Source organism: Sminthopsis crassicaudata, chromosome 3, assembly GCF_048593235.1.
Source record: "Sminthopsis crassicaudata isolate SCR6 chromosome 3, ASM4859323v1, whole genome shotgun sequence".
Classification (NCBI taxonomy): domain Eukaryota; kingdom Metazoa; phylum Chordata; class Mammalia; order Dasyuromorphia; family Dasyuridae; genus Sminthopsis; species Sminthopsis crassicaudata.
In genome coordinates this window covers 640,633,153-640,656,409 of record NC_133619.1, presented here as the reverse complement: position 1 = coordinate 640,656,409, position 23,257 = coordinate 640,633,153, and the positions used below count along the sequence as shown (strand labels likewise).

Sequence of the window (23,257 nt, the reverse complement as noted above, 5' to 3'; positions counted from 1 at the left end):
CACCGCGCCGGTTCTCACTCCGAGACGCCGCCCTCCTCCCCCTTGCTCGGCCTTGGCACGTGGCTCAGGGCAGCTTCTGTGGGGACCACTGCCCATGGAGGGGCTGGCCGGACGCAAGGGTCAGTTCTGGCCCATCCCTCCCGCTCACTGGCAGAGAAGAGACCCCGTGCCCCCCCCCCCCAGGCTGGGAATGCGGGGGCGAGCAGGAGGGAAGGGTTCAGTAGCAGCAGGGGGCTCAGTGCACTGTAAGCACCTACTAAGTGTTTGTGGGATTGGCCCAGCACTGGTTGTACAAACGGCCAGTGTAGAGGCTACTGTGGGCTGTGGTTGGCAGCAGCTGTGCGTTGTAGACGGCGCCTCCTGCAGGCAGGTGAGTCATTCAGGTAACGGCTGGAGAGCTACATGAGAGCCCCTAGACAGGGACAGGGGCAGGTGCTGCATCATGTCAGCTGGTGGCGCTGGCCTGGGCGTGGGACGTGAACTCGGAGCTCCTCTCCCAGAGACTCCCTGGTCCTGCCTGAGGGTGGAGGGGTCCCAGGATCTCCTGAGAGGACGCCTGGCTGGCTTCCCCCACATATCCCTGCGCTGAGATGGCAGTTTGGGTTCTGGCCTTCGTTTTTAGGTTCAAGCCACTTTTCCAGTCTGGCTCAGTCTTTCTCCTCCCCAAGTCACATGGATGCGCCCTCGCCCTAACCTCCCTAAATCCTCCTTTATTCCCTGAGACATCCGCACGCCCCATCTCCCCATCGCCCACACGTGCTCCCCCACCCCCAGGGTCACGGACTCTGACACCCGATGGCCGTCTTGTCCATGTGCCCCCCGCCCCGCGCCCCTCCGTTCTTTCCCAGGCTATCCCCCTGGAAACCGCTCACTCGGACACGCTGCCGCGTTCCTTGCTCCCCTTGGCCCTTGTCTAAAACCTTCAGGCCTCACCCGCCTGCTGCTCCTGCTTGCCAGCCTGACCCCAAGTGGGCCCTCCCACGGCCTGGCTGCCAGCCGCTGCCTTGGTGCACAGAGCACTGGGGATGGAGAGGACTCGTCCTCGGGGTCAAAGCCGGCCCTTCGCCAGACCCTCTGCCCCAGAGGCCCTACACGGGGTCACAGAGAGACACAGGAAGGAGCCTGCCCTGTCCCTGGCCTCGCCATGGCTCGCCAGCTTTCATTCCTCCTCAGCTGAGGATCTGCCCTGACATTCTGCTGGAGGAAGGAAAGCCCTCCACCAGCCCTTCCTCTCCTCCCTGCGCCCATCCCCCGCGTTGGGGCGCCTCTGCTCCACAGGAGAGCTGGGCCCCCGGCTGATGGGCCTGCCGGGATCTCGCCCCCTCCGCCTCATCTCTTAGCGCCTTACTGCCTGTGAACATGTGCACACGCCTCCCTCCTCAAGGATCCGTATCCCGATGAGGAGCGGCCGCTCTCCGGAAAAGCCGGGGACAGTGGAAGCTTCCACTTCCTCCCATCTCGCCCTCAGACTCCTCCACATCTGGCTTCTGACCTCCTCCTTCCCTGGAAACCGCTGCTCTCCAGACGCCCTTGCTCTCCTCAGGGCCAGAGCCAGCGTCCTGCCCTCAGTCCTTGTCCTTTCCCTCTGCAGCCTCCAACGCTCCTCATTCTTTCAGAAAAAATTTTTTTTTTGGTAAATCGTATTTTACTTTTTTCCATCACCCATAAGAGGGAATCACAGGCTGGGACTGGACAACATTCGTTTCTTAGATTTTTGAACTTGACATTTGTTCCCCCGCTTCCCATTCTCCCCTCCCCCAAATAGCAAATAGTCTGCTGTAGGGTATACACGTGCAAAGATGGAAACGTTTCTCCTTGGTCATGTGGTCAAAGAAAAGGGGGAAAAGCGAAAATGCTGCTTCAGTCCGCACCTCCGCGGGCCCCGCCCTCTCCCCGCGTGCCCCGACGCCCCGTCTGGCCACCCCCGGCCTCCTCGGCCGGATCCCCTCCTAGTCATCCCCACCGCTAACCGCTCATCTCCCTGGTCTCCGGGTGATCTCACCCACCTCCAGGGTTTCAATTATCTCGGCCCGGATGACTCAGCCCCACTTAGCGAGCCTCAGGGCGGAGCTCCAGGCCCGCATTTCCTCCAGGTAGCGCCCCCTCCGCCCCCCCCCCAACGTCCCAGACTCCTCTCCCCGCCTCTTCCCCCGCTAGGCTCCGAGTCCCGCCTCGCCCCCGGGCCCCGCCCTCCGTCCCTCGCGGGTGCCGGCCCGTCCCTCCCTCCTCTGCGGCCCTTCGTCCCCGGGCCGTCGGGCCCCCCACGCCCGCGGCTGTCACTCTTCGGGAGCTTTGAGCGCGTCCGCCCCCGCTCGGGAACCTCCGGCGCGTTCTGCGCCCTCCCTGGCCCCGGGCGGGGGGCGGCCGACGGCTTCCCCGCTGCGTCTCTGCACGTGACGCTTCGTATCCCGACCCCAGAGATCCCCTCCCCCCAGGCCCGGGGTGCTCTCCTTCATTCTGCCTCCCGCTTAGCCGGCTCCCTTCAGCTCCCCCCATAACGGGGGCGGGGGACAGAACACGGGCCCTGGGGGTTCAGTCTCGTCTCGGGGATTCTGCAGCGCTAACCTCGACCGCGGAGCGGCCAGAACGCCTCCCGCGTCCCAGTGGCTTCCCTCTCAGGCGGGGGAGGGCGCGCGGACATTGAGGCTGTTACGCACAGGACCTCCAGCAGGGGGCGCTACCCCAGCTCACCGGGACCGTGGCGCGGGGCTGTCTGATCCCCACCCCGGCCCCCTGCCGTCCGCACGGGATGGTTCGCACGTGACCCCCCTCCCCCCACGTCGGGCCTCGAGCTCCGGGACAGCGACTGCCTGCCTTTCTTTGTAACCCCAGTGCTTAGCACGTAGTAGGTGCTTAATAAGTGCTGGTTGGCTGAGAGTATCCCCCGTGGTGTCTCCGGTCTGGACCGGAAGCCAGATTCTCGCGGGAAATGCGGGGTCTCCCGGCCGGTAAACGCGACGTCATCGCCAGGAGCCAGGCAGGCCCTCGCATCCGCCCGAACCCTGGCCGCAGTGGCTCCGGCCCCGCCCGCTCCGGGGCCACCCAGGGTTTCCATTTCCGGGGAGTAAACTGAGGCAGGGCAAGTGACTTGTCCGCGTCCCACTGCTAGCGCCCCAGGCCGGACTTGACCTCGGTCCTCCTGTCTCCACTGCCGCCGGCTGCCTTAGCCCGAACGCGTCTTCTCCTCCGGAAACTGCTTCCTTGGCTCCCAGGATATGTACAGATCTTACCGTTCCTCTCGGAAAGCTGCGGATTTCCAAGTTCTCCCCTCCCCCTCGGCCCGCTCCGGCCCGGAGCCGCGGAATGGGGTCGCACCGAGGGGCTACGGCTCTTTCCTAACCCCGCGGGAACCGTCTCCCCGGCCTTTGTGGGGTCAGTGATGGCGGCCGCGGGCTCTGCCCATTATTCTGCCCCAGAGACTGAGGCCGCCTCCCGGGCCCGACGTCCCGGCTCCTTCCCCGAGCTTGTCTGGCTCCGGAACCGAGCCCCACCCCGGGATAACCCCCTCAGGGGAGAAGCTCAGGCTTCTGGCAGCCAGGGGGCACGTGATGTGTGACCCTGGGCAAGGGGGAGGGGGGAGGAAGGAAGAATGGAAGATAGGAGAGAGAAAGAAAAAGAGAAGAGGAAGGGAGGGAGAAAAGAAGGAAAAAAAGAAAACTAGAAAGTCTCAGCCTTGGAAGGGTCCCTGCTTTGGCAGGCTGCAGTCTGCATCAGAGAGAGGAGCTTACAGGGAAATAAATCCGGCAGCTCGGGTGAAGCTGCACGGACAGCATCCGAGGTAACGGGCAGGGAGGGGCCAGCCTGGAGAGCACAGTGTGAGGCACACAGTGGGCGCCTAATAAATGCTGCTTCCCTTCCCCTGGCACAACAACAGGAACATGGGCAGAGGCTCGGCAGTGACGCCCACCAGAGCCGGATCTACGGTCCTGTGACTGGTTCTTGCCCCATAGTCGGCCCAGCCTTCCCCACAAGCACGTCTTCGGCCTGACGAAACCTCCGCCACTTCCTTTGCGGAACCCCCTTTGGGTCCTGGGCGGTGGCGTAAGTCAGACCTTTCCCGTTGACAGACGTCAGCTGGAGCCCCGAGACAGCCGCACAACACCCCCAGGACAGTAGTTCTAGAGCCCTTGAGCCCTTGTCTCTGGCGTGACTCAGTTTCCCAGATGATCCAGCCCCGTTTCCTCCTCCTGTTTCCTTCTGGGCAGGCTCCTCACAGAGGCCCCTCCGGAGCTGTCCGTGCCGGCTCACATCCTCCTCTGACCAGCAGGCCTTTTCTCAGGGAGGGTCATTAGACTAAGTTCTTTTTGAGTGCCGGCAGCGGTCAGCGGTCAGCGGTCTGGGATTGGCTCCCAGCTTGGGGAACCTTTCTACGTGTAAGGAGCGTTCCGGCTGCGGATGTGGGGCCCGGTCCTAGCACCGAGCCCTGGGTGGACACAGCCGGTGGCGAGTTCCAGTTTTGTGAACAACATCCAAGGCACCCGGTCGCCCCCGGCCTCCTTTCTCTTCGTCAGGCTGAGATCGCCATTGGTGTCCACGGCTCAAAGTGTAGCCCTCCTGATCTGTGATCCATCTTCATGGAAGACAATGACAAAGGTCAAACTTGCTTCTCCTGGAGGACTTGGGCTTTCCTTAAAGGTGAAGTGTTGAGAGATGGGACCAAGATGGCCGAGTAAAGGCAGGAGCTCGCCCAAGCTCTCCCCCAATCTCTCCAAATTCCCTTAATGATTCAGAATAAATTTTAGAGCATCAGAACACCCCAAAAGACAGAATAGACCGTTTTCCAGCCAAGGACAACTTAGGAGGTCAGCAGAAAAGGTCTGTGACAATAGGCAGAGTCCAGGACGCAGTTCTGGCAGAGATTGCGCCAACTCGCCCGGACCCCAGCAAAGCAGGACTCTGTGGCTTCAGCACACTGGCTCTTACAGCGACAGAGGGGTAGGGGCAGAGAAGAGGGCTTGTGATCAGTCCGAGAAGGCTCTCTGAAAGAAAACAGCTTGGGACAGTGCACCCTCTGCCCTGGAAACAGAGCCCTACTTTACCAGAAAGTTAAAAGCCGAGTAATAGGCTAGGAAAATGAGGGAATAGCAAAAAAAAGTTTCTGATCATAGGAAGATGACGTAGAATATGACAAAGTCAAAGCTCCTACATCCAAAGCTTCCAAGGAAAATCAGATTTGGGCTCGGGCCATGGAAGAGCTCAAAGTAAGAAAAATAAGGAAAAGATCTGAGAGTGGTGCAAAAAGGACATTTTAAAAAGCTAATGAGAAGAATTCCTTAGAAAGAACAATTGGACAATTGGGAAAGGAGGTACAAAAACACACTGAAGAAATTAATTCCTTAAAACTTATAATTGAACAAATGGAAACTAATAACATGAGAAATCAAGATATAATAAAAGAAATCCCTCCCTGCCCAAAAAATTTGTGAAATATTTCATTGGAAAAATTGACCTGGACAATAGATCCAGGAGAGATCATTTAAAAATTATTGGTCTACTTTTATGATCATAAAAAGAACCTGAATATCACCTTTCAAGAAATTATCATGGAAAACTGTTCTGATATTCAAGAACCAGAGGTAAAATAGAAATTGAAATAATCCAACAATCACCTCCTGAAAGAGATCCCCAAATGACAACTCTCAAGAATATTATAGCCAAATTCCAGAACTTCAAGGCCAAGGAGAAAATATTGCAAGCATCCAGAAAGCAACAATTCACATATAGTGGAGCCAGTCAGAATAGCACAAGATTTAGCAGCTTCTGCATTGAAAGACCAGAGGGCTTGGAATATGTTATTTGTAAGAGCAGTGGAGCTAGAATTCCCCCCCCAAGAATCACCTACCCGGCAAAAGTGGGTAAAAAAATCCTTCAGGGGAAAAGGTTACCAGTCTGACTTTCGCTTCTACTACAAGGGGGGCCTTGGGCAAGGCACAGCCTCCCCAAGACTCACTTCCTCTATGAGTTGTCCTTTTCAGTCCCAAGTCTATGGTTTCATGATCTGTCCTGTCCAGGCTGGTCACTCCCTCCTTTTAAGCCAAACCACTTCCCCAGCCCCATTCCAAATCAGCTATTTCCCAATCATTTCCTTTATCCAGTTTCCTTAAATCAGTCTGATGAGCTCCAAAGTCACTCAGTCCATCTATCCAATTCTTCCAGGTTAGTCAATCTAGCTTTTCAGCCCATCCTCCCCAGGTCAGTCAGTACGAGTGTCCATCCCTGCCAGGACAGTCAAGTCTACTTGTCCCCATCCCCCAAATCCATCATGTCATTTCTCTATCCAGTTCTATCCCATCTGCCAATACAGTCATTCAGATGTTCAATTTTACCAGGTCAGTCTAATTTTCTATTCTCTCTCCTGCCCCCATCAATCAGTCTGTCTGTCCATTGCCTTCAGGCCAGCCTACTTGCTGAGTCCCTCCCTCACTCAGTCTCCCCTCCCCATCATTTAGTTCAAGCCTCCTGATACCAGGCAGCTCACCTGCTCATCCCAATAAGGAGATCTGTCTGTCTCTTGTTCTGTCCAAGTCAGTCAGCCTATCCATCCAGATCTAGGTCAATGAGTCTGTCTTCTCTGGGCCACTCGGGCCATTTGTTCAGCACCCACAGGTCCATTGATCCATACTCTGATTTCATCATCATTGATCCATAGGGGCAAGCCCTCCTCCAACCCCCTCGCCGGTCCATCTCTGGCCAGTCTATCTGTGCCCCAGACCTTTGCCCAAAGTAATCAATCTGCCTCCTGCTCTTCTCTAGACCCAGGGCAATCACTTTGTCTACCCAACTTCCCAATCTTTGCCTGTCCGGTTCTCCAGGTCACTGAATCCATCAATGAAGCTCCCCAAGGCCAGTTTCCCTAATCACTCATCTGTCTGACTTGAGCTTCTCCTACAGATATGACCTTGGACAAACGACTTCCCTCCTGGGCTCTCAGTTTCCCCATCTGTAAAATAAATGAATGGAGCGGGATGTAGAGTCAGAGTTGGCCACAGAGTCAACAAGACCTGAGTTCAAATGACACACACTGGCTGTGTGAAGTTCCTTAACCACTTGGGTCTCAGTTTACCTATCTGGATGAATAAGAAATTAAAAATTTCATATTAGAATTATAAGCTCACTCAAATCTGACAGGCCTGAGCTTCCAAATTATGGGAACTTGACCGTTCCATGAATTCTGTATATTTTTGACACTAGATACTAGGAACTAGCCATTCCTAGAGATGTTTATGCTCCAGAGAAGAGTGGCTCCCTCCCTTGAGCATAGGCAATTAATAAAGAACTGTCAAGATGCAGACGACATGGAACGAGTCAACTAGTGAAGCCCTCCTGTACCCCACACCTGCACAGATGTGCCAAACCCTTATATAATTTTTTGGCAAAAAGCCTTCTTTGTCTAAAGACCTATAAAAAAGGTCAGGGCCCCATACTATGATAGAGCCTCGCCCTTGAAGGGACGCCTTGCGCAGGGAAATCTTGACACAACTCAAGTTGAGAAGGCTGAAAAAAGAGGGGCTCCCAGCCGTTTGAAGTTCTTGCGGGTTCCCTTGAGTTGGTGATGTATTCTCTTCCTCTATCTGCTATAATTGTCATATTAATTGTTCTTATTTCTATTTTTTTATGCAAATCTAAACTATCTATACTTTGTCTTATTTGATTAAAGCTTTTTACTTTTACTTTTTAACTGAGCTTGAGAGCGTCATTTATAGGAGCGAATCCGAACTTTTCTTTAAAATCACAATACACTGGAGTAGATGGCTTCTGCTGTCCCAACTTTTAGCCCTACATTTCTATGACCTTATGACTCGATCTCAGGTCCCTTTCATATCCAAGTCCATAAAACTGTGACTTGGGAGGCAGGATAGCCAAGTTTCAGAATAAAGGCCTGTCACACGGAAGGAGGGTTAGCTTTGTTCTGTTCAGCCTCAGAGGACAAAACCCAAAGCTACGGTGGGATGACGGATGGAAGGGGCAAGGAAACAAACATAGGCTCAAAATTAGGCTCCCTGATAGCTAGAAGTGTCCAAAAGTGAAATGGGCTGCCCTAGAAGGTAGTGAGCTTCCCATCGCCATAGGACTCCAAGCAAAGGCTTTTCTCAGGGCTAAAGGAGAATCTCTGCTCAGGTGCAGGGCAGAGTAATGATCTCAAAGGTCCCTTTCACCTCAGGTACAAACTGTCAAGCCCAACACAGCTACAGTAGAAGCCTTGCAAAACCCTTCTGTGTGGGGTCCCCAGAACCCCAGGCCTGATCCTTGGTCCTTCCCTTTCTTCACCTTGTCCTGTCCTCTCTCCACTCCCAGAGCCCCTCCAGTCCTTCCCACTGGGGGCAGGCTCCCACCTGCACTTTCCAGCCTCCCAGAAGCCACCAGGAGCGGCTTCCTAAAATACAGGATGGAGCAAGTCATCCTCCCTCTGCTCAAATCCTCCGGAGCTCACACTGATCACCAGGAAAAAATACAAACTCGTCAGGCTGGCGCTCCTTCACAGACTGGCTCTCAGCTTTCCACTTCTCTTCCTATTTTCTCATTCTCCTCTTCTTTTTTCTACTTATCTCCCTTCCTCCCCTTTTCTTTCTTTCAAAGTTTTCCTTTTCTTTTATTTTGTCTTCATATTTCTGTCTCTCTGACTGACTGTCTCTCTCCCCAATCAGGAATTGTCTCCATCCTCTGCCCATTCATGCCAGGGGTCCTCTATGACTAGAACCCTCCCTCAGAACTTCTAAGACTCCTTCCTGCAGCCAGCCCTTGCCTCTGGAACCCATTGTGCTTTCTTCAGTTCCCCCTCCCAGACTTACTTGGACTACGGACCCACCCTCCTCATCCCATCCCCAGTGCAGTAAAGCAAACAGAGCAGGAATCATTGCTTTCCTGCCTTTATATCCTCCTGCTTTGCACACACTCCAACGTGGTCTCAATTTTTGCTTAATCCACATTATCTCCGGCTTTAATTGGTCTCTGAGGTCCCTTTTCACTGGAGTTTCTAATTCTGTGCCGTTAAAGTCGGGGAGGGAGTGAGTTCCCCACGTCTGGGACTTCAGAGAGCACCTGCTGGCTGCCACAGGGTCACCCAGTCAGAGCTGGACCAGAAGTCGGAAGGCAGCCCAGGAAGCTCCATGGTCAGGCTGTAGAAATTGTACTTCTCGGGCCAACTTGGGGATCTTGAGTCTGAAGGGAAGACGTGAGTCTTCAGTGTTCCTGGGACCGGCGTGTGGAGGAGGAAGGAGTCCGGCTCTGCTGGGCCAGGAGCCGGGAGGGAGAACGCCAAAAGGGAGCCGGTCACTCCCCCTAACCAAGCGCCCCAGAGTGGAAGGGGCCTCCGGGTGGGCTGAAACGCAGGCAGGATGATGGGAGGCGGCATTCTGCAGGTGAAGCTGAACTTGGGAACTTGGAGGCCTTCTCTGTGACCCTGGGGGGCCCAGGAAGAGGGGCGTAGACTTCTCAGGGACTACAACACATCAGATCTTACCAAACCGTGCTGGGAGACCACTCAAGCCCCCTAGACTCTTCTCCCACCCTCCCTCCTTTCTCTCCATGCCCTCCCTCCTCCTCCTTCCCTTTCCCTCCCTCTCTGCCCCGCTTCTCCATGTTCATTCTCTCTCCCCTCCCTCTCCCTCCCTTCCTCTCCCTCCCTCCCTGCCTCTCTCCTTTGTTTCTCTCCCCCTTCCCTCCCTCTTCCATCCTCCTCCTCCTCTCCACTCACTTTCCAACTCCCAAGTCTGGATTTCACTTTTCACCTCTGAGCCCCAACCACTAAGGCCGGGGCCTTTTTCAGTGTTCCTTCTCTCTTATACACTGCCCTCCCCCCTTCCTGGTCCCCCTCAATCCTGGCCCCTCCCCATCTCAGGCTCCTTACTGGAACCTTCCCCTCCCTCTGCAATGACCCAGTCTCAGGTCAGAGATCTCATTTGCTCCCAGGGATTCTGCTTTCTTCTCTCCACAGAAAACTCTGGGCTCCCGGAGCCTCTGGCTGCCCGCTGGACAGCTCCCCCGGACTTCCATTGGCATTGCAAGCTCAGCAGCTTTGCCTCTGGGCCCGGCCCTCCCAGCACCCCCACTTCTGGGGGGTGCCATCCTCCTTCCCATCGCCAGCCTGTCCCAATATCTTGGCCAAATTGTTTTCCCTCTGGGCCTCAGTTTCCCTGTGTGTAAAATGAGATGGTTGGACTCCATGGCCTTGGGTGAGAATTCTGGCATGGGTCTATGGATCTTTATGAGTTCCAGGCCTTGGAGACCCCCCAGTTCAGCCCTCCTCCCGCCCCACCCCCACATCTTGCATTGCCGAAGCCCTGAGACAAGTGATTTGCCCGACGTCACACAAACGTGGCTTTGCATGATCCACCCCCCTCTTTTATTGCTCCTGAATGCCCATCCCTGATCCATCCCAGAGCCCCCTGGGGCAGTGTGCCCTTTCCAAGGCCGCCTGTCCCATCTCTCTCCAGCCAGCTCAGGCCTGCCTTCTGCTGTGGGGGCACTGGCTGAGCTGGGGGGGGAGGGTGAAAGCCATCTCCCCATTTCTGCTTCTGTGACCCCCAAGTAAGACCCTCCCATCTCCCTTGGCAACAAGACGGCCAATCCCAGCTCCAAGGCTTAAAGTTTAGGGTTAGGCTGCCCCGATGGCTTCGGGCACTATCCAGCCTGGGTCCCAGAGCACAAAACGGGAAGCGAGGAGTGGGAACAAGGCCAGAAGCCAGGCTGACCCAAGAAAGGCTTCTGCGCCGGTCATCCTCCGGGGTCAGGGCGGCCTTCCGGCCCAGAGTGCGGTACGGGGCCTGGCGCACAGTGGGTGCTGGGTAAAGTCACTGTCTGAGAGTGAGAACAGGCTGAAGGGTCGGGAGGGAATTCCCGGTCCGGAATCCATGTGACAATTCCTTCTGAGACTCCTGGCTCTGAAACACTAGGATGCTGAGAGGGAAAATCCCCTAAAAAAGTGACCTGGAAAAATACACTGTCCGGGGTCTTTCAGAGGGACTTGGGGGGCAGGTGGAGGCTTGGGCTACATGGGGAGGGCAGCGCTATTACAACTGGGAAAACCTGTGGAATTGTGTGTCAGACACACAGAGACAGAGACAGAGAGAAACAGAGAGACAGAGACAAAGAGACAGAGAGACAGAGATTGTGAAGCTGGTGAGTGAGGGGTGCCCTCTTGGGAGGTCACAAGCAGGGATGCAATGATCCTTTGCCAGGCGGGCTCACTCAGGGAAGGGTTTGGTTCCTACTTACTCTCGGGACCCCTTATTCTATTAGGGAGAACCCCATGTGGAGAAGACTAAAGGTGAGTGCGTGGGCCCCAGGCCTTTGGTAGCCAAGAGCAATGTAGCGACATCTCCCCGGGAGACCCTGGGGGGGCTTTGGACAGTTCCTGGGTCAGGAAGGCCCAGGATTCAAGCCTGTTCTGGGCCTCCAACCTCCACGTGCCCCTTAGACCCTCTAAGGCCGTGCAAGGGGAGGTCACTGTCCCACGGGAGGCAGTTTCTCTGCAGGAAGCCCTGGCCCAGGAAAGCTTCCTCAGGCTCAGAAAGAAAAGCTGGGTTACTGTCTCCCTCCAGACCCGCAAACTCAAGGCCCCTCTGAACATTGTTGCCCAGAGTCCTGGGGGACGGAACGCTGTTCCAGCAGGGGATTAATGTTTGCTGACTGGTGAGCGGTGACCAGTGACCCTGCCTGCTGAGTGTGGTGAGACGGGACACAAAGAACCACAAAGCCGGGTTTCTGGAGGTGAGAGTTTCTTGGTCCTCCTGTCCCTCCCGGCCCACTCCCATGCAGCTGGCAGGGGCTGCTCCCGGGCCCGGGGCAGCACAAGGGGGATTCCCGGCCGCTCCCCGGCTCACTGGCCCGTGGGCAAGGCCTGGCTCAGGGTTTTCTTGGCCTCCGCTGTGGCCTTGTCCAGGTAGGCGCGGAGCATCTGGTAGACGGTGGCGAAGGAGAAGCTGCAGGAGGCCAGGACCCCCAGCACGGGCAGGGACGCCAGCTCCTGCGCGAAGGTGGCCGCGGTGCTCCCGCAGGCGCGTCCCAGGAAGTCGATCACCTGCGGGGAGCTCGCCTCGCACAGCGGGCCGCACACCCTGCTGTGCAAGGCCTGCAGAGAGCCGCCGGTGCGCTGGGCCAGCCGTTGCAGGCTGCTCGCCTCCAGGCCCAGGCCGCGGCGGTAGCCGGACAGGGCCCGCACGAGCAGGCCCAGGTCGCAGGCCACCTCGGGCACCCCGGGCACCGGCAGCGGGTTGTTGGTGCAGGCCACGGTGGCCACGAGCCAGATGTGCTGGAGCATGGAGCCGGCCTTCTTGTCCAGCATGGCGGCCGACACGTTGGGCAGGGCCAGCAGGAAGGCGTGGCGCTTGGAGCTCTCCAGGTCCCTCACTATGACCTCGCTGAGCAGCTGGAAGTCAAACCTGTCCAGCGCGAACGTGGATAGCAGGAAGACCTTGGGCTTGGTGACCCCCTCCGCTGAGGAAGACAAGGGTCCCTGCGTCTGCCTGGGCCCTCCCAGGGCGCCGAGGTACCCGGGCTCTGACTTGTGGGCGCCCTCGGGCCAGAGCTCGGGCACCTCCAAAGCCCCCCCTCAGGAAGCCCAGCTTTGGGGGCCCTCCAGCCCCCTGTCCCGGAAGGCCTCCCAGAATGCTCTAGGTGCTCTCTTGCTGCACCCCGATTTGAGAGTCAGGACTCCTCAAATCTGGGGGACAGGAACGCTGTTCCAGAATCATAGTCCTGGCCAGGAACTTCAGAGGGGAGGAGGAGGACTCATCCCTGAGCGGGGCCTCCATCCACCTGCTGGCACGGGGCACTCACTACCTGCTTTTCTTCTCCCGAACCACTAAGTCCTGGAGTCAGGAGGGATCTTGGAGGCCCTGACCTGCACACAACTCCAAAACCGGGAATGAGTGATCCCCCGCCTTGGATACCTCCCATGGCGGGGAACTCACCACCTGAACAGACATTCTACATCAGGAGAGCTATTATCAGGATCCTGGATTTAAAATAGAAAATACCTCAGAGGCGACGACCCCTCACATTTGTGATTTATTCACGAGGCAGAGAAGGCCTAGAAACCAGGATCTCTGACTCAGAGTCCTCCCTCCTTCCCCCAGCATACAGCTGAAATCCGCCTCTCTGCCCCTTCGGCTCCTGGTTCTGCCCTCCGGTGCACACAGAACCATCACTCTCGCTCTGTAAGCTAAGAGTCCCGAGTTCAAATTCAACCCTCTGTCCTCGGTAATTAAGCGCTTCCTCACCCCTGATGGTCCACAAACCCCTGCCTGGTGGAGCTCTCCCCCGGCCCCATGCCCGTGCCCACAGTGGGCGCTCCGACTTCTCTCCTGCTCACAGTCCCCAGAGGACTTTCTCCGGCCCTCGCCGTTGCCATCTCACACTCTCTCTGTCCCTGGAGCTGTCTCCGGGCACTGAAAGCGGGGCCTCCATCCCACCTGGCTGTACCGAGAGCACCTTGTCCATAAGCAGTGATGTGCACAGAACAGAACCTGCTCTCCCGCTTCCACCTGGCCCATGCAACCCCCTCAGACTGAGCATTAAGGGGAGCTAACCACTGGTCTCTCCGGAGGAAGTTTCCACACGGGAAACTCCCTGCACTGATGAAACCCCAGGTCTGAACCAGCTCCGGACAATAAAAAATAAAAATAAAAACCCAGCGCTGCTTAGCAAGTTGTTTCCCCTTCCTGTCGAGGCTTCTGACCAGAGCTGTAACTAAGGCAGGGTGAAGGGGGCCTTTCCAAATTGTTTCCCCCTCATGTAAAGGCTTCTGACCAGAGCTGTAACTAAGACAGGGTGAAGGGGGCTTTTCCCGGGGCACTTAAATATAAAGGGTACAAAAATGGAACACTTGCTCTCCTGCTACAGTGTGGAGACTCCTAGTTACTAAACTGACAACTCTGTACTTCGTTAAAAAGAAGTCAAAATGGGAAGCCACCAGACCATCCTTGAACCACTGGGGTAGCTAGTGCTTCCTCCTGCTCATCCACGTTTCTCCAGATCACATCTAGAATCCTTTTCACAGGAGGAACCATTAGGCCGCGCTGAGGGTCCCTTTTGCTGCCTGACTCGGGTGCCCAGACGCTTGGCCCACTTTGCCCTTTCTGCCCTCAGACTCTTCCTCCTTCCCCATCTCCACTAGTGACTGTGCCCTTCTTGCATTTCCGTTCTGGGGATCCTGTTGTAATTCAGAGCCACGGATTTGTGGGAGGACCCACAAGCTTGGGAGAGAAGGGCTCCGGAGTCCCCTCTCAGGCCTGCCCCAGTGAGTGACCACCCTCTCTGCGTCTCAGTTTCTTCTTTCAGCCGGAGAGGCCCTCCCCACCTTGCTGACCTCACTGCCCCCCCATGACCTCACTGAGCCATCACTAGATTGGAGCCTGAGCGCTGTGTCCAATATGGCGGCCTTGTAGCAGCAGGCTTGGACTCAGGCTTGGAACTCACGGGAATACCGGGAATACCGGAAAATCCACTCGTCTTCCAAAGAGAAGGGGAATATTTTTTGGGAACCGACAGAATGGTGTCCCCAGACCCCCAAAGGCCTTGGTAAATAGTGTGGGGGGGGTCAGTTTCTACAGCAATTGTTGGCTGAAATACAGTTTACGTGGGATTTGCTGACCCGAAACATGAAGGAACAGAGATACAGGATTCAGTGATCACTAAATTAAAAAAACTCAACAGAGATAAGCCTGAGGACAGAGAGTTGACTCGGAGGAACCCTACGTGTGTGGCCCAGGCAGCATGACCACAGTTGAACAATCTCAGAAGATTCTGAGAAATGGGAAGGGCTTTTCTCAAGAAGAGTTTATGCAAGTCTTATGCAAGGACATCTTTTTTTTTTTTTTTTTTTTAATTTTTGCTGAGGCAACTGGGGTTAAGTGACTTGCCCAGGGTCACACAGGACATCTACTTACTTTTCCCAGGAAGAAAAAATGTTCTTCCCCCGACTAAGGATTCCAGCTGAGGCCAGAAATGGGACAGTGAGAGAAACTCCCACAATTCCCGGGGCCCTGTCTACCCATTAGCAGCCGGTGCTGGCCACGGGTCAGCCACAAGAGGCCAGTAGCGAGCGGCGGCTAACAAAGCATCTTATCTTTGCTACCCTGCTCCACACGTTGCCTAGCTACAGGAGTAATCCATCTCCATGCCCCTGACAGCCTGGGTTCAGCCTCACTCATATTGTCTGTGCATCTTCTCTCCCCCCCCCCCCCGACTGCAGATGCAACTGGTGGGAGACTGATCCGGGTCCATGGGGACTTTCCTCACTATGTTACTTCATCAAATGTCTTTGCTTTGGAGCCGTCGCCTCCCCGGCTGCTTTTACAAAATAAACACACCGATGGGGGCTCATGAGCTGTCCTATGGAATCCGCACTGCTCCATGGGAGACATAATGTGCAAACCCAGGGCCACTTCCTAGTGATATAAGGAAGCATTTTCTAATAATAATCAGAGCGCACCGAAAATATAATATTGCCCGGGAAAATTTACCATCCCCCACCCCGTCTCCAACATGGGAATAACAGCAGCACCTTCTTCCCAGGATTGTCATAAGAATAAAAATTTTTTTCTGCTGCAACAATTGGGGTGAAGTGACTTGCCCAAGGTCACACAGCTAGGAAGTGTTAAGTGTCTGAGGCAAGATTAAAACTCAGGTCCCCCTGACTTCGGGGCTGGTGCTCCATCCACTGCCCCACCTAGCTGCCCTGAAATAATATTTCTAAAATGTGTTGTGAGCCTTGCTTTAAGCACCATGTAAATGTTGGCTGTTTTACATAAGCTGTAAAGAGATGAGATCTCTTGCCCTGTGGAGACCTCAGTTTCTCTATCTGTACAATGAGGAGACTGGTTTAGATGGACTTTGAGGGCCCTTTCTTTCAGTTTCAAAGTGATGAACCCATGATCCTTTGAAGACTTTTTTTTTCCTTTCTCTCATCTGTAGCTGAGTCAGTGAATGGAAGACATAAAGAGTGGGTTCAACACAGAGATGGATCCTGTCAAGAGATCTTTAAAAGTGAAAGGGGCTCCCTTGAGGAAAGCTAGATGACTCAGTGGGTGAGCACCAGCCCTGAAGTCAGGGGGACCCGAGTTCAAATCTGCCCTCAGACACTTAACACTTCCTGTGTGACCCTGGGCAAGTCACTTAACCCCAAGTGCCTCAGCCAAAAAAAAAAAGAAAAGAAAAGAAAAGAAACAATAGGCTCTCTGTCACCATGAGTCTTCAAGCAAAGGCTTGATCATTTGTCAAGGTTGTTTTTCTGGGAGTGGAGGAGTAAAGGTCTCCATGAGGGGGTCCCTTAGGGGCTTCTTAATTCAATGTCTTTTTTTTTTTTTTTTTTTTTTTTTTTTTACAGATGAGGAAATTGCAGTCCAGAGAAATAGAATGACTTGCCTAAAGTTGAGGGCAGGGAGAAGTATTGCTCATACATTGTTCATGTATGACTCGAACTGATAAGCCCCCAGGGGATTTCCAGGCTTGGGATTTCATATTCTGTGATATTAAGGATATGGACATCCTTCCCAGGGAGAGCTCCGAGACCTTTAAAGGAGGGTCGGCTGAAGGCCGCTGGAGTCCCTGTTCGGACCCTTTGGGGGCCCATTTGATATTAGGGGTACGAAGGGAGTGAGTTCCCTGTCCCTAGAGGGTCCAGGTCCGGCCCAGATGCCCATCTGTCACTGAGTCTGCAGCGCGGTTTCTACCCGGTCCGCCTCAGTCCCGAGTGCTTGTGGGCTCGCTCCCCTGGCTCCAGGAGTGCCCACGGAAGGCAGAGGTTGGGGGGTTGCCGCCCCCAGCTTTGGGATCATGATCCCTGGGCCCTCACGTGTCCCCGGCCCCTCCCGTCGCTCCCTGCGTGCCGGGCCCCTCCCGTCGCTCCCCGAGCCCCCAGCCCCTCCCGTCGCTCCCCAGCCCCCGGCCCCTCCCGTCGCTCCCCGAGCCCCCAGCCCCTCCCGTCGCTCCCCGAGCCCCCGGCCCCTCCCGTCGCTCCCCGAGCCCCCGGCCCCTCCCTTCGCTCCCCAGCCCCCGGCCCCTCCCGTCGCTTCCCGAGCCCTCGGCCCCTCCCGTCGCTCCCCGAGCCCCCGGCCCCTCCCGTCGCTCCCCGAGCCCCCCGCCCCACGCGTCCGGCCCTCCGGCGCCCCGGCCCTCACCTTGCAGGTAGGAACGGCAGTTTTCGCGGATGTCCATGAGCACGCCCTCCTCAGAGAAGGTGCTGGGTCTGCGCTGGCGGGAGGCGGCCACGTCCACGTCCACCTTGGAGCGGACCAGGTAGAAGGGCTTCTCCCGGGCCTGGAGGGCGCGGGCGAGGCGCGCGTGGCCGGGGCTGAAGCGCTCGGCGCTGAGCAGGATGAAGAGGTCGTAGCGGCTGGACAGGACCTTCTCGAGGTACTGCTCGGCTTGCAGGGAGGCGGCCCCCACGTCGGGCAGCTCCCAGAGGATGACGTTGGGGTACTGGGGGTGCGGGTACGGCGTGGGCACCGACGTGGTCCCGCCCAGCGCGGTCTGCGCCGAGCCCAGGTCCTCGTCGCCCAGGCCCCGCAGCGAGTTGACGAAGGTGGACCTGCCCGAGCCCGCCCCTCCCGTCACGGCGATGTCCAGCCGCACGTTCTCCAGGGACTGCAGGGTGGAGCGCAGCTTGGTGGAGGTCGCCGACAGGCTGTCTCCCTGGAACACCTCGCCGATGGACGCCATCTTCTCCGGGCTCAGAGTCAGGGTGGTCTTAGACTCCTGGGTCGTCGGGGCCGCCATCGCGGGGAAAGGTGGAAGTGTCAACGAGGGGAGGCTGGTGACCTTCGGGGCGAGGAGGGAGGGCGGCGTGAGCGGCGCCCAGCGGGGAGGGGCCGAGAAAGGGCCGGCTCTGGCACCCGCGTTCCAGGTCCCCCTTGTGTTTACACCCCATGTTCTAAGGCCCGCTCAGGTCTACATCCCGTGTTCCAGGTCCCCTCTGCTCTGACGTCCCGTGGTCTAGGCCCCCACTCGTGACTGCACCCCGTTTGTGTTCCACGCCCACACAAGGCCATAAACACGTTTTCATCCATTCATTCCCCGAGGCCCCGTGGGGTCCCCAAGTAGGGGAGAAGGTGGGAAGTGGAGGGAGGGCCCGCTCCAGGCTGGGCAGCCGCTCCCTCCTGGCACCAGAGGGTTATTTTTTCCTTGCTCTCTTCAGTCCCACCTGGTCTGTAACAAACTGCACACATCCCTTCCTCATCCCTCCTGCCTCCCCCTCCTCAGCCGAGTCCTGTCACTCACACGCTCTCCTTGTGAGCCCCGTCAGGCTGCTTAGCCCTGCAAAGGCCCCCGCCGTACTAACCACCACTCCTTGCATTGAGTTGGTTTGAAAAACCCAGGCCTGTTATCGGGGAGTCTCCAGCCTGGTCACTTTGCTTTCAAGGCTACAAAATAATCCCAGTGATCTTCCTAATAGTGCTGTAACATGGATCCTATTGTCCCATTTTACAGGTGAAGACATTAAGGCTTTGAGACCATGTGATTCACTAAACGTCATTCCCCTTTGGGTCACCCTGGACCCTGAGGCCAAAAGTCTGTCCTCTCATCAGCATCCTTCCCATCGAAGCATTAACGATAATAATAAGGGTTTACATTATTCTGGCCACCACACCAGTGCACGTCCATGACCTCATGAGCTCCTCACATAGTTCTGGGATGTATGTAGGGCCATTGTTGGCTCCATTTTGTAGATGGGAAAGTGGAGGCTTGGGGAACAATCTGGTCACCCAGTGAGTCTGGGGATCAGAGACATCCTTCAGGGGTGATGGGAGCCCAGGGGAACAATGCAGAGAAGAAAACGGGGGAGAGGGGCTTTCTCTGGAGGGACTCCTCAAGAAGTGGGCCGATGAGGGTGGTCCTAGGGCAGAGGGGAGCGTGAGGAGCTGAGCTGAGAGGGAGCATCCATGGAATCACCTCACCATCCCTCCTGCTAACAAACTCCCCCAGTCCTTTCAAAACAACCACCCTTCCCAGCCCAGCTGTTCCCCCAGCTGTCACCTCGAACCAGCTGCCTCTGAGATAAATCTTCCTGCCCTCAGTGTCACTTTTCACCACTCCCCTTCGGGCTTCTCCAGCCCCTCTGGTCAAGAGAGATTCGCTCTCTCTGGGTCTCTGTCTCTGTCTCTCTGTCTCGTTCTTTGCCTCTGTCTCTGTCTCTATCTCTGTCTCTGTCTCTCTGTCTCTGTCTCTCTTCCCTCCCTCCTTTTCTCCCTGTTTCTCTGTCTCCGTGTCTCTGTCTCTATACTCTAAGATGCACAATAAGTACTTAAAAACTTAGTTGAATGGAAAGAGAAGTGAATTGAATTATTGAAAAATAATAATAGCTGTTTCTTATTACCTTGAGGAGTACCTGGTGGGGCTGTCTCTACCAGTACAGATGACAACCTCCTCTATTTTATTTTATTTTTTGCTGAGGTAATTGGGGTTAAGTGACTTGCTTAGGGTCACAGAGCTAGGAAATATTAAGTGTCTGAGGCCAGATTTGAACTCAGATCCTTCTGATTTCCAGGTTGGTGCTCTATCCACTGCACCCACCTATCTGCCCCTAACCCCCTCCATTTTAGGGGATGATTTTCACCCTGTGGCAAATCTGGTAATGAGCCTCTGGAAGCTCATAGAGGCTGATCCTCAAGAGTTGAAGCCTCTCATTCCCAGGCACATCCCAGGATATCCCAGTTGGCTGAAAACAGAGCCTGGGTTCTGGTAAAAGGGCTTTAGAAGTAACACTTAGGGTGAAGGTATGTGAGGAGAAACCCAGTAAAGGGAACGGTATTTCTCCTGACATTTCCTACTTCATTATACTCCAGAGCATGACCGTGTCTCACTGTACAGAAGCTGCCTCTGTAATGTGCGCAGAAGACTGGCCTCGGGCTTGAAAAGTTCTGGTCTTGGGCTTGGAAAGTTAGGGCCTTGGACATGGACTCCGGCCTCAGGCTTAGAAAGTTCCAGCCTTGGACTTAGAAAGCTCCGGCCTTGCGTCCCTTTCGGGTCCACAGTGGCTGTCAGTAAACGAGAGTTTGTGTAACAGGGGCAGTGAGGTGCCACATGGATAGCTCTGTCAGAAGGACCTGAATTCAAATCTGGTTTCAGACACCTAGTAGCCGGGTGATGGGAAAACACTTAACTCTGTCTTAGTTTCACCTGTAAATAAGCTGGAAAAAGGAAGGACAAACCATCTCAGCATCTTTGCCGAAGAAACTCCCAATGGGGTCAGAGGGATCGGACATCCCGGAGACGACTGAAGTACTCAGTCAGGATGGAAATCCATTGTAACACCTGACTCACACTTAAATGGTGTGAGAAGCACTGGGTGACCCTGGACAAACGCCCTCGGGTTATTCTTTCCCGAAGAATGGTGCAAATTGATTTGGGCAGATTGCTTTCGAGTACTGGGAGTTCCTACCTGGGTGAGTTCAGATTCTGTTCAAAATAATGCTGAGGGCAGAGCTTTCCTTATTTGGGGGACTGTTCCATTGGGGCAAAACCGCTCCAGAAACTTGCTCATATATGGAACACAGGACTCGAATATGATTCCAAGGCAAGTTCTCCATCGGCTTCTGCCACATTGCCTGTTTCTCTAATAATCTACCCTTGACTTCTAATAGTGAGAGTGTGTAGTCGAGTCAGAGCAGGGAGTTCCAAGTGTAAATGCACTTGATCATGGCCCCCAGTGTGAGAAGAGAGCCCCTCCCTCTGTCGTGTGTGCTTTGACAAGGGCACAGAAGAGGGCCAGAGCTGGGGTTTCCCACACATACATCCCAGCTCCCAGCAAATGGTGTCCCCTTCTCCAGAGGGCTTCCTAGATGTGCCTGGGGAGAAAGACTTCTGGGAACTAGGGCCAGTGAGCTCGAAGAGAAAACAAGCGGGGCCTTCCTCCACCTTCTCACCTCAGCCAGCTCATTCCACTTGCCTGAAGTATTAATACTTCCTGACCCCTGGAGCCCTGCCTGCCTGAGACAGGGAGCCCAGCTTTTGACCCAACCCCCATCAAGGCACTGAGACCCAGAGTGTCTTGAGGCACCTAGATCCCCAGTGCTCCTGGGGCCAGTCCCAGGTGGAGAGACGGGACCTTACAAGAGTTTGGAGCTCCAAGTTTCTGTCTTGGATTTTCTTGGACAAGTTCCCTGCCGCCTTTTTTCAGTAATGGTTTCTTCTGTAAAATAAAGGGGTTGGCCCTAATCGGCCCCTAAGGTCTCGTCCAACTCGGATGGACTAACTATTTTCTTCCTCTCCTGATTCAAGTCCACCTGGATGGAAGCAGGTTGGTCCAGATTTGGCTGCTCTGGATCCCAAGCTTGAGATGAGAATGCTAGGGCACCTATCCTGCCTCCAAATTTCACAAGCTGTGGTTAATCTTGAACGATTCTTTTTCCTCCCTTGGCTGACTAGTTTCCTCCATAAAATAGGGATAGTAATCCATGTACTACCAGGAGACAGTGGAAAAGGGGTAAGTTTGTCAATGGTCCTGGATTCAAATCCTCTGCTTGCCACCTGAACTGACCAGACAAACTACTTCCCCTCTGTCTCAGTTTCCTCATCTGTAAAGTGAGCAAATATGACTAGATGGCCTTGAATGTCCCTTCCCGCTGTAGCTCTAGGATCCCCTGGCTCTCTCCATGTGATCTTTCCTTCCTCTGAGCCTCAGTTTCCTTATCTGTAAAGTGAGATTTCTAAACAAGCTAGCTCTAAATGGATCCCATAAAGCTGTAAAGCTGGAAGACTCTTAAGGCCTCATTCCCTGTCCTTCACCTCGTCTGCTTTCTCTTGGTTTGATTTCTACATCTGATGAGCCTCCTCCTCTCTTTCCTTCGGTTGACGGGCCCTGGCCTCCTGGTTGGTCCTCCGCTCTCCTCACTTCTGCTTCCTGGCTTCCTTCAAGTTCCAGCTAAAAGATAACTCTATAAATATGTATACATTATATTAAATGTAACATATACTTTAACATATGTATCATGTATTGGTCTATCTGCCATCTGGGAGAGGGGATGGGGGGAAGGTGGGGAAAAATTGGAACAGAAGTTTTTGCAAGGCTCAATGCTGAAAAATTAGCCTTGCAAATGTCAATAAAAAGCTATAATAATTTTTTTTAAAAAGTTCTAGCTAAAATCTCCCTCTCTCCAGGAAGCCTTTTGTGACCCCTCTCAGTCCCAGCGCTTTGTTTTCGTGTCTCTAACTCGATTGGGGCTGGGTTTGTGCCACTCTCCCTTAGACCGTAAGTTCCTTGGGAGGACGCACTGGCTTTTGCCCTTCTCTGTATGGCTGGCACACAGTGGGTGCTTATGCTTATTGACTGTTGGCGTTCTTCTCCAAGTCCCCAACAAGAGGACAAGGGGTGAGTCTCGCCTGGCCTAACAGAGGGGGGGCCCCAGGAGGCAGAAGTCAAAGTGATGCTGTCACACACACTGTCTCTCTCTTTCTCTCTGTCTCTCTGTCTCTTGTCTCTCTGTCTGTTTGTCTCTGTCTGTCTATTTGTCTTTGCCTCTTTGTCTCTGGCTCTGTCTCTGTCTCTTTTTCTCATACACACACAAGTAAAAGCCCGGCCAAAAGGTCATTCTCTGTCCACTCTCAGCCACACCAAGTGGCCATCCCAAAGTCACAGTAATCACCGACCTAAATCACACTCACAATCATCCTCGAGAACTTCCCAGCCGGACCGGCTGAAATCACCGCAGAGGCCACACACACACTCCAGTCACCCGCACAAAACCTCCTGCCCACCGTTAGATTCGTGCGCCTTCTCCTCCCCCACCCAAAAAACTACCCTTCCCCAGAGTTGCCCTTGCAGAGATGGAACATGAAAGAGGCTGGGGCTGAGCCGCACTGGCCTGGGGCGACTTGGGGGGAGTTTGGGGAGTTTTTAGGGGCTGAAACGCCTCTCTCATCTTCCCGTGGAAGGGTACAGAGGGGCGGGGGCAGGGAGTTGGGGGCCGGGGGCGATCCTGCCTCGTCAGCCTCCTCCCTAACTCACATTTAGCAGGGCCTTCCTTTGACCCTGGCCCTTCTTCTGCTTCCTCTTCTAGTCGCGGAGCATCTTATCCCCACCGACTCGGTTGGCTTCTCGGCCACACCTGTTGCTAGGGCCCATTGTATTGAGAAACGAATGCTGATTGGTTGGCTCCTCGGGGAGGGGGTGGGGGAATCTTCGAGGAAGGGGGCGGGGTGCTGGCGTGGAGCCAGAGGATTGCCATCAAAGGACACCCTTTGGGAGGGAGAGATGGGGGGGGAAGGTCGCCCCAAAGGGACGCCTTTCTGCAGGCTCCCCAGTTCTAATCCCCCTCGT

At 55.1% G+C, this 23,257-nt stretch overlaps 1 protein-coding gene across 2 annotated transcripts; it reads right to left on the bottom strand.

Annotated features, from left to right (window-relative positions):
• Nucleotides 1-11,700: 11,700 nt before the first annotated feature.
• Nucleotides 11,701-23,075, bottom strand: LOC141564503 (interferon-inducible GTPase 5-like). Of its 2 annotated transcripts, none has more exons than XM_074307046.1 (3): nucleotides 22,946-23,075; nucleotides 17,121-17,760; nucleotides 11,701-12,435 (listed from the first exon to the last, which is right to left on the bottom strand). In XM_074307046.1, exons 2-3 carry the CDS (start codon nucleotides 17,716-17,718, stop codon nucleotides 11,819-11,821), a joined length of 1,215 nt encoding a protein of 404 aa, XP_074163147.1. In that variant the 5' UTR covers nucleotides 17,719-17,760; nucleotides 22,946-23,075; the 3' UTR covers nucleotides 11,701-11,818. The 2 variants fall into 2 exon arrangements, with proteins under 2 accessions (XP_074163147.1, XP_074163148.1); XM_074307047.1 differs by lacking the exon at nucleotides 22,946-23,075 and adding an exon at nucleotides 21,052-21,135.
• Between the last annotated feature and the right edge of the window lie 182 nt (nucleotides 23,076-23,257).

What these genes read in the sequence shown, in the direction of transcription:
- LOC141564503 (XM_074307046.1), bottom strand. Translation starts at nt 17,718, where the DNA reads ATGGCGGCCCCGACGACCCAGGAGTCTAAGACCACCCTGACTCTGAGC. An exon ending in CTGCCGTTCCTACCTGCAAG is followed by an intron (nt 12,436 to 17,120) that starts GTGAGGGCCGGG and finishes TGTCTTCCTCAG; the next exon opens with CGGAGGGGGTCACCAAGCCC.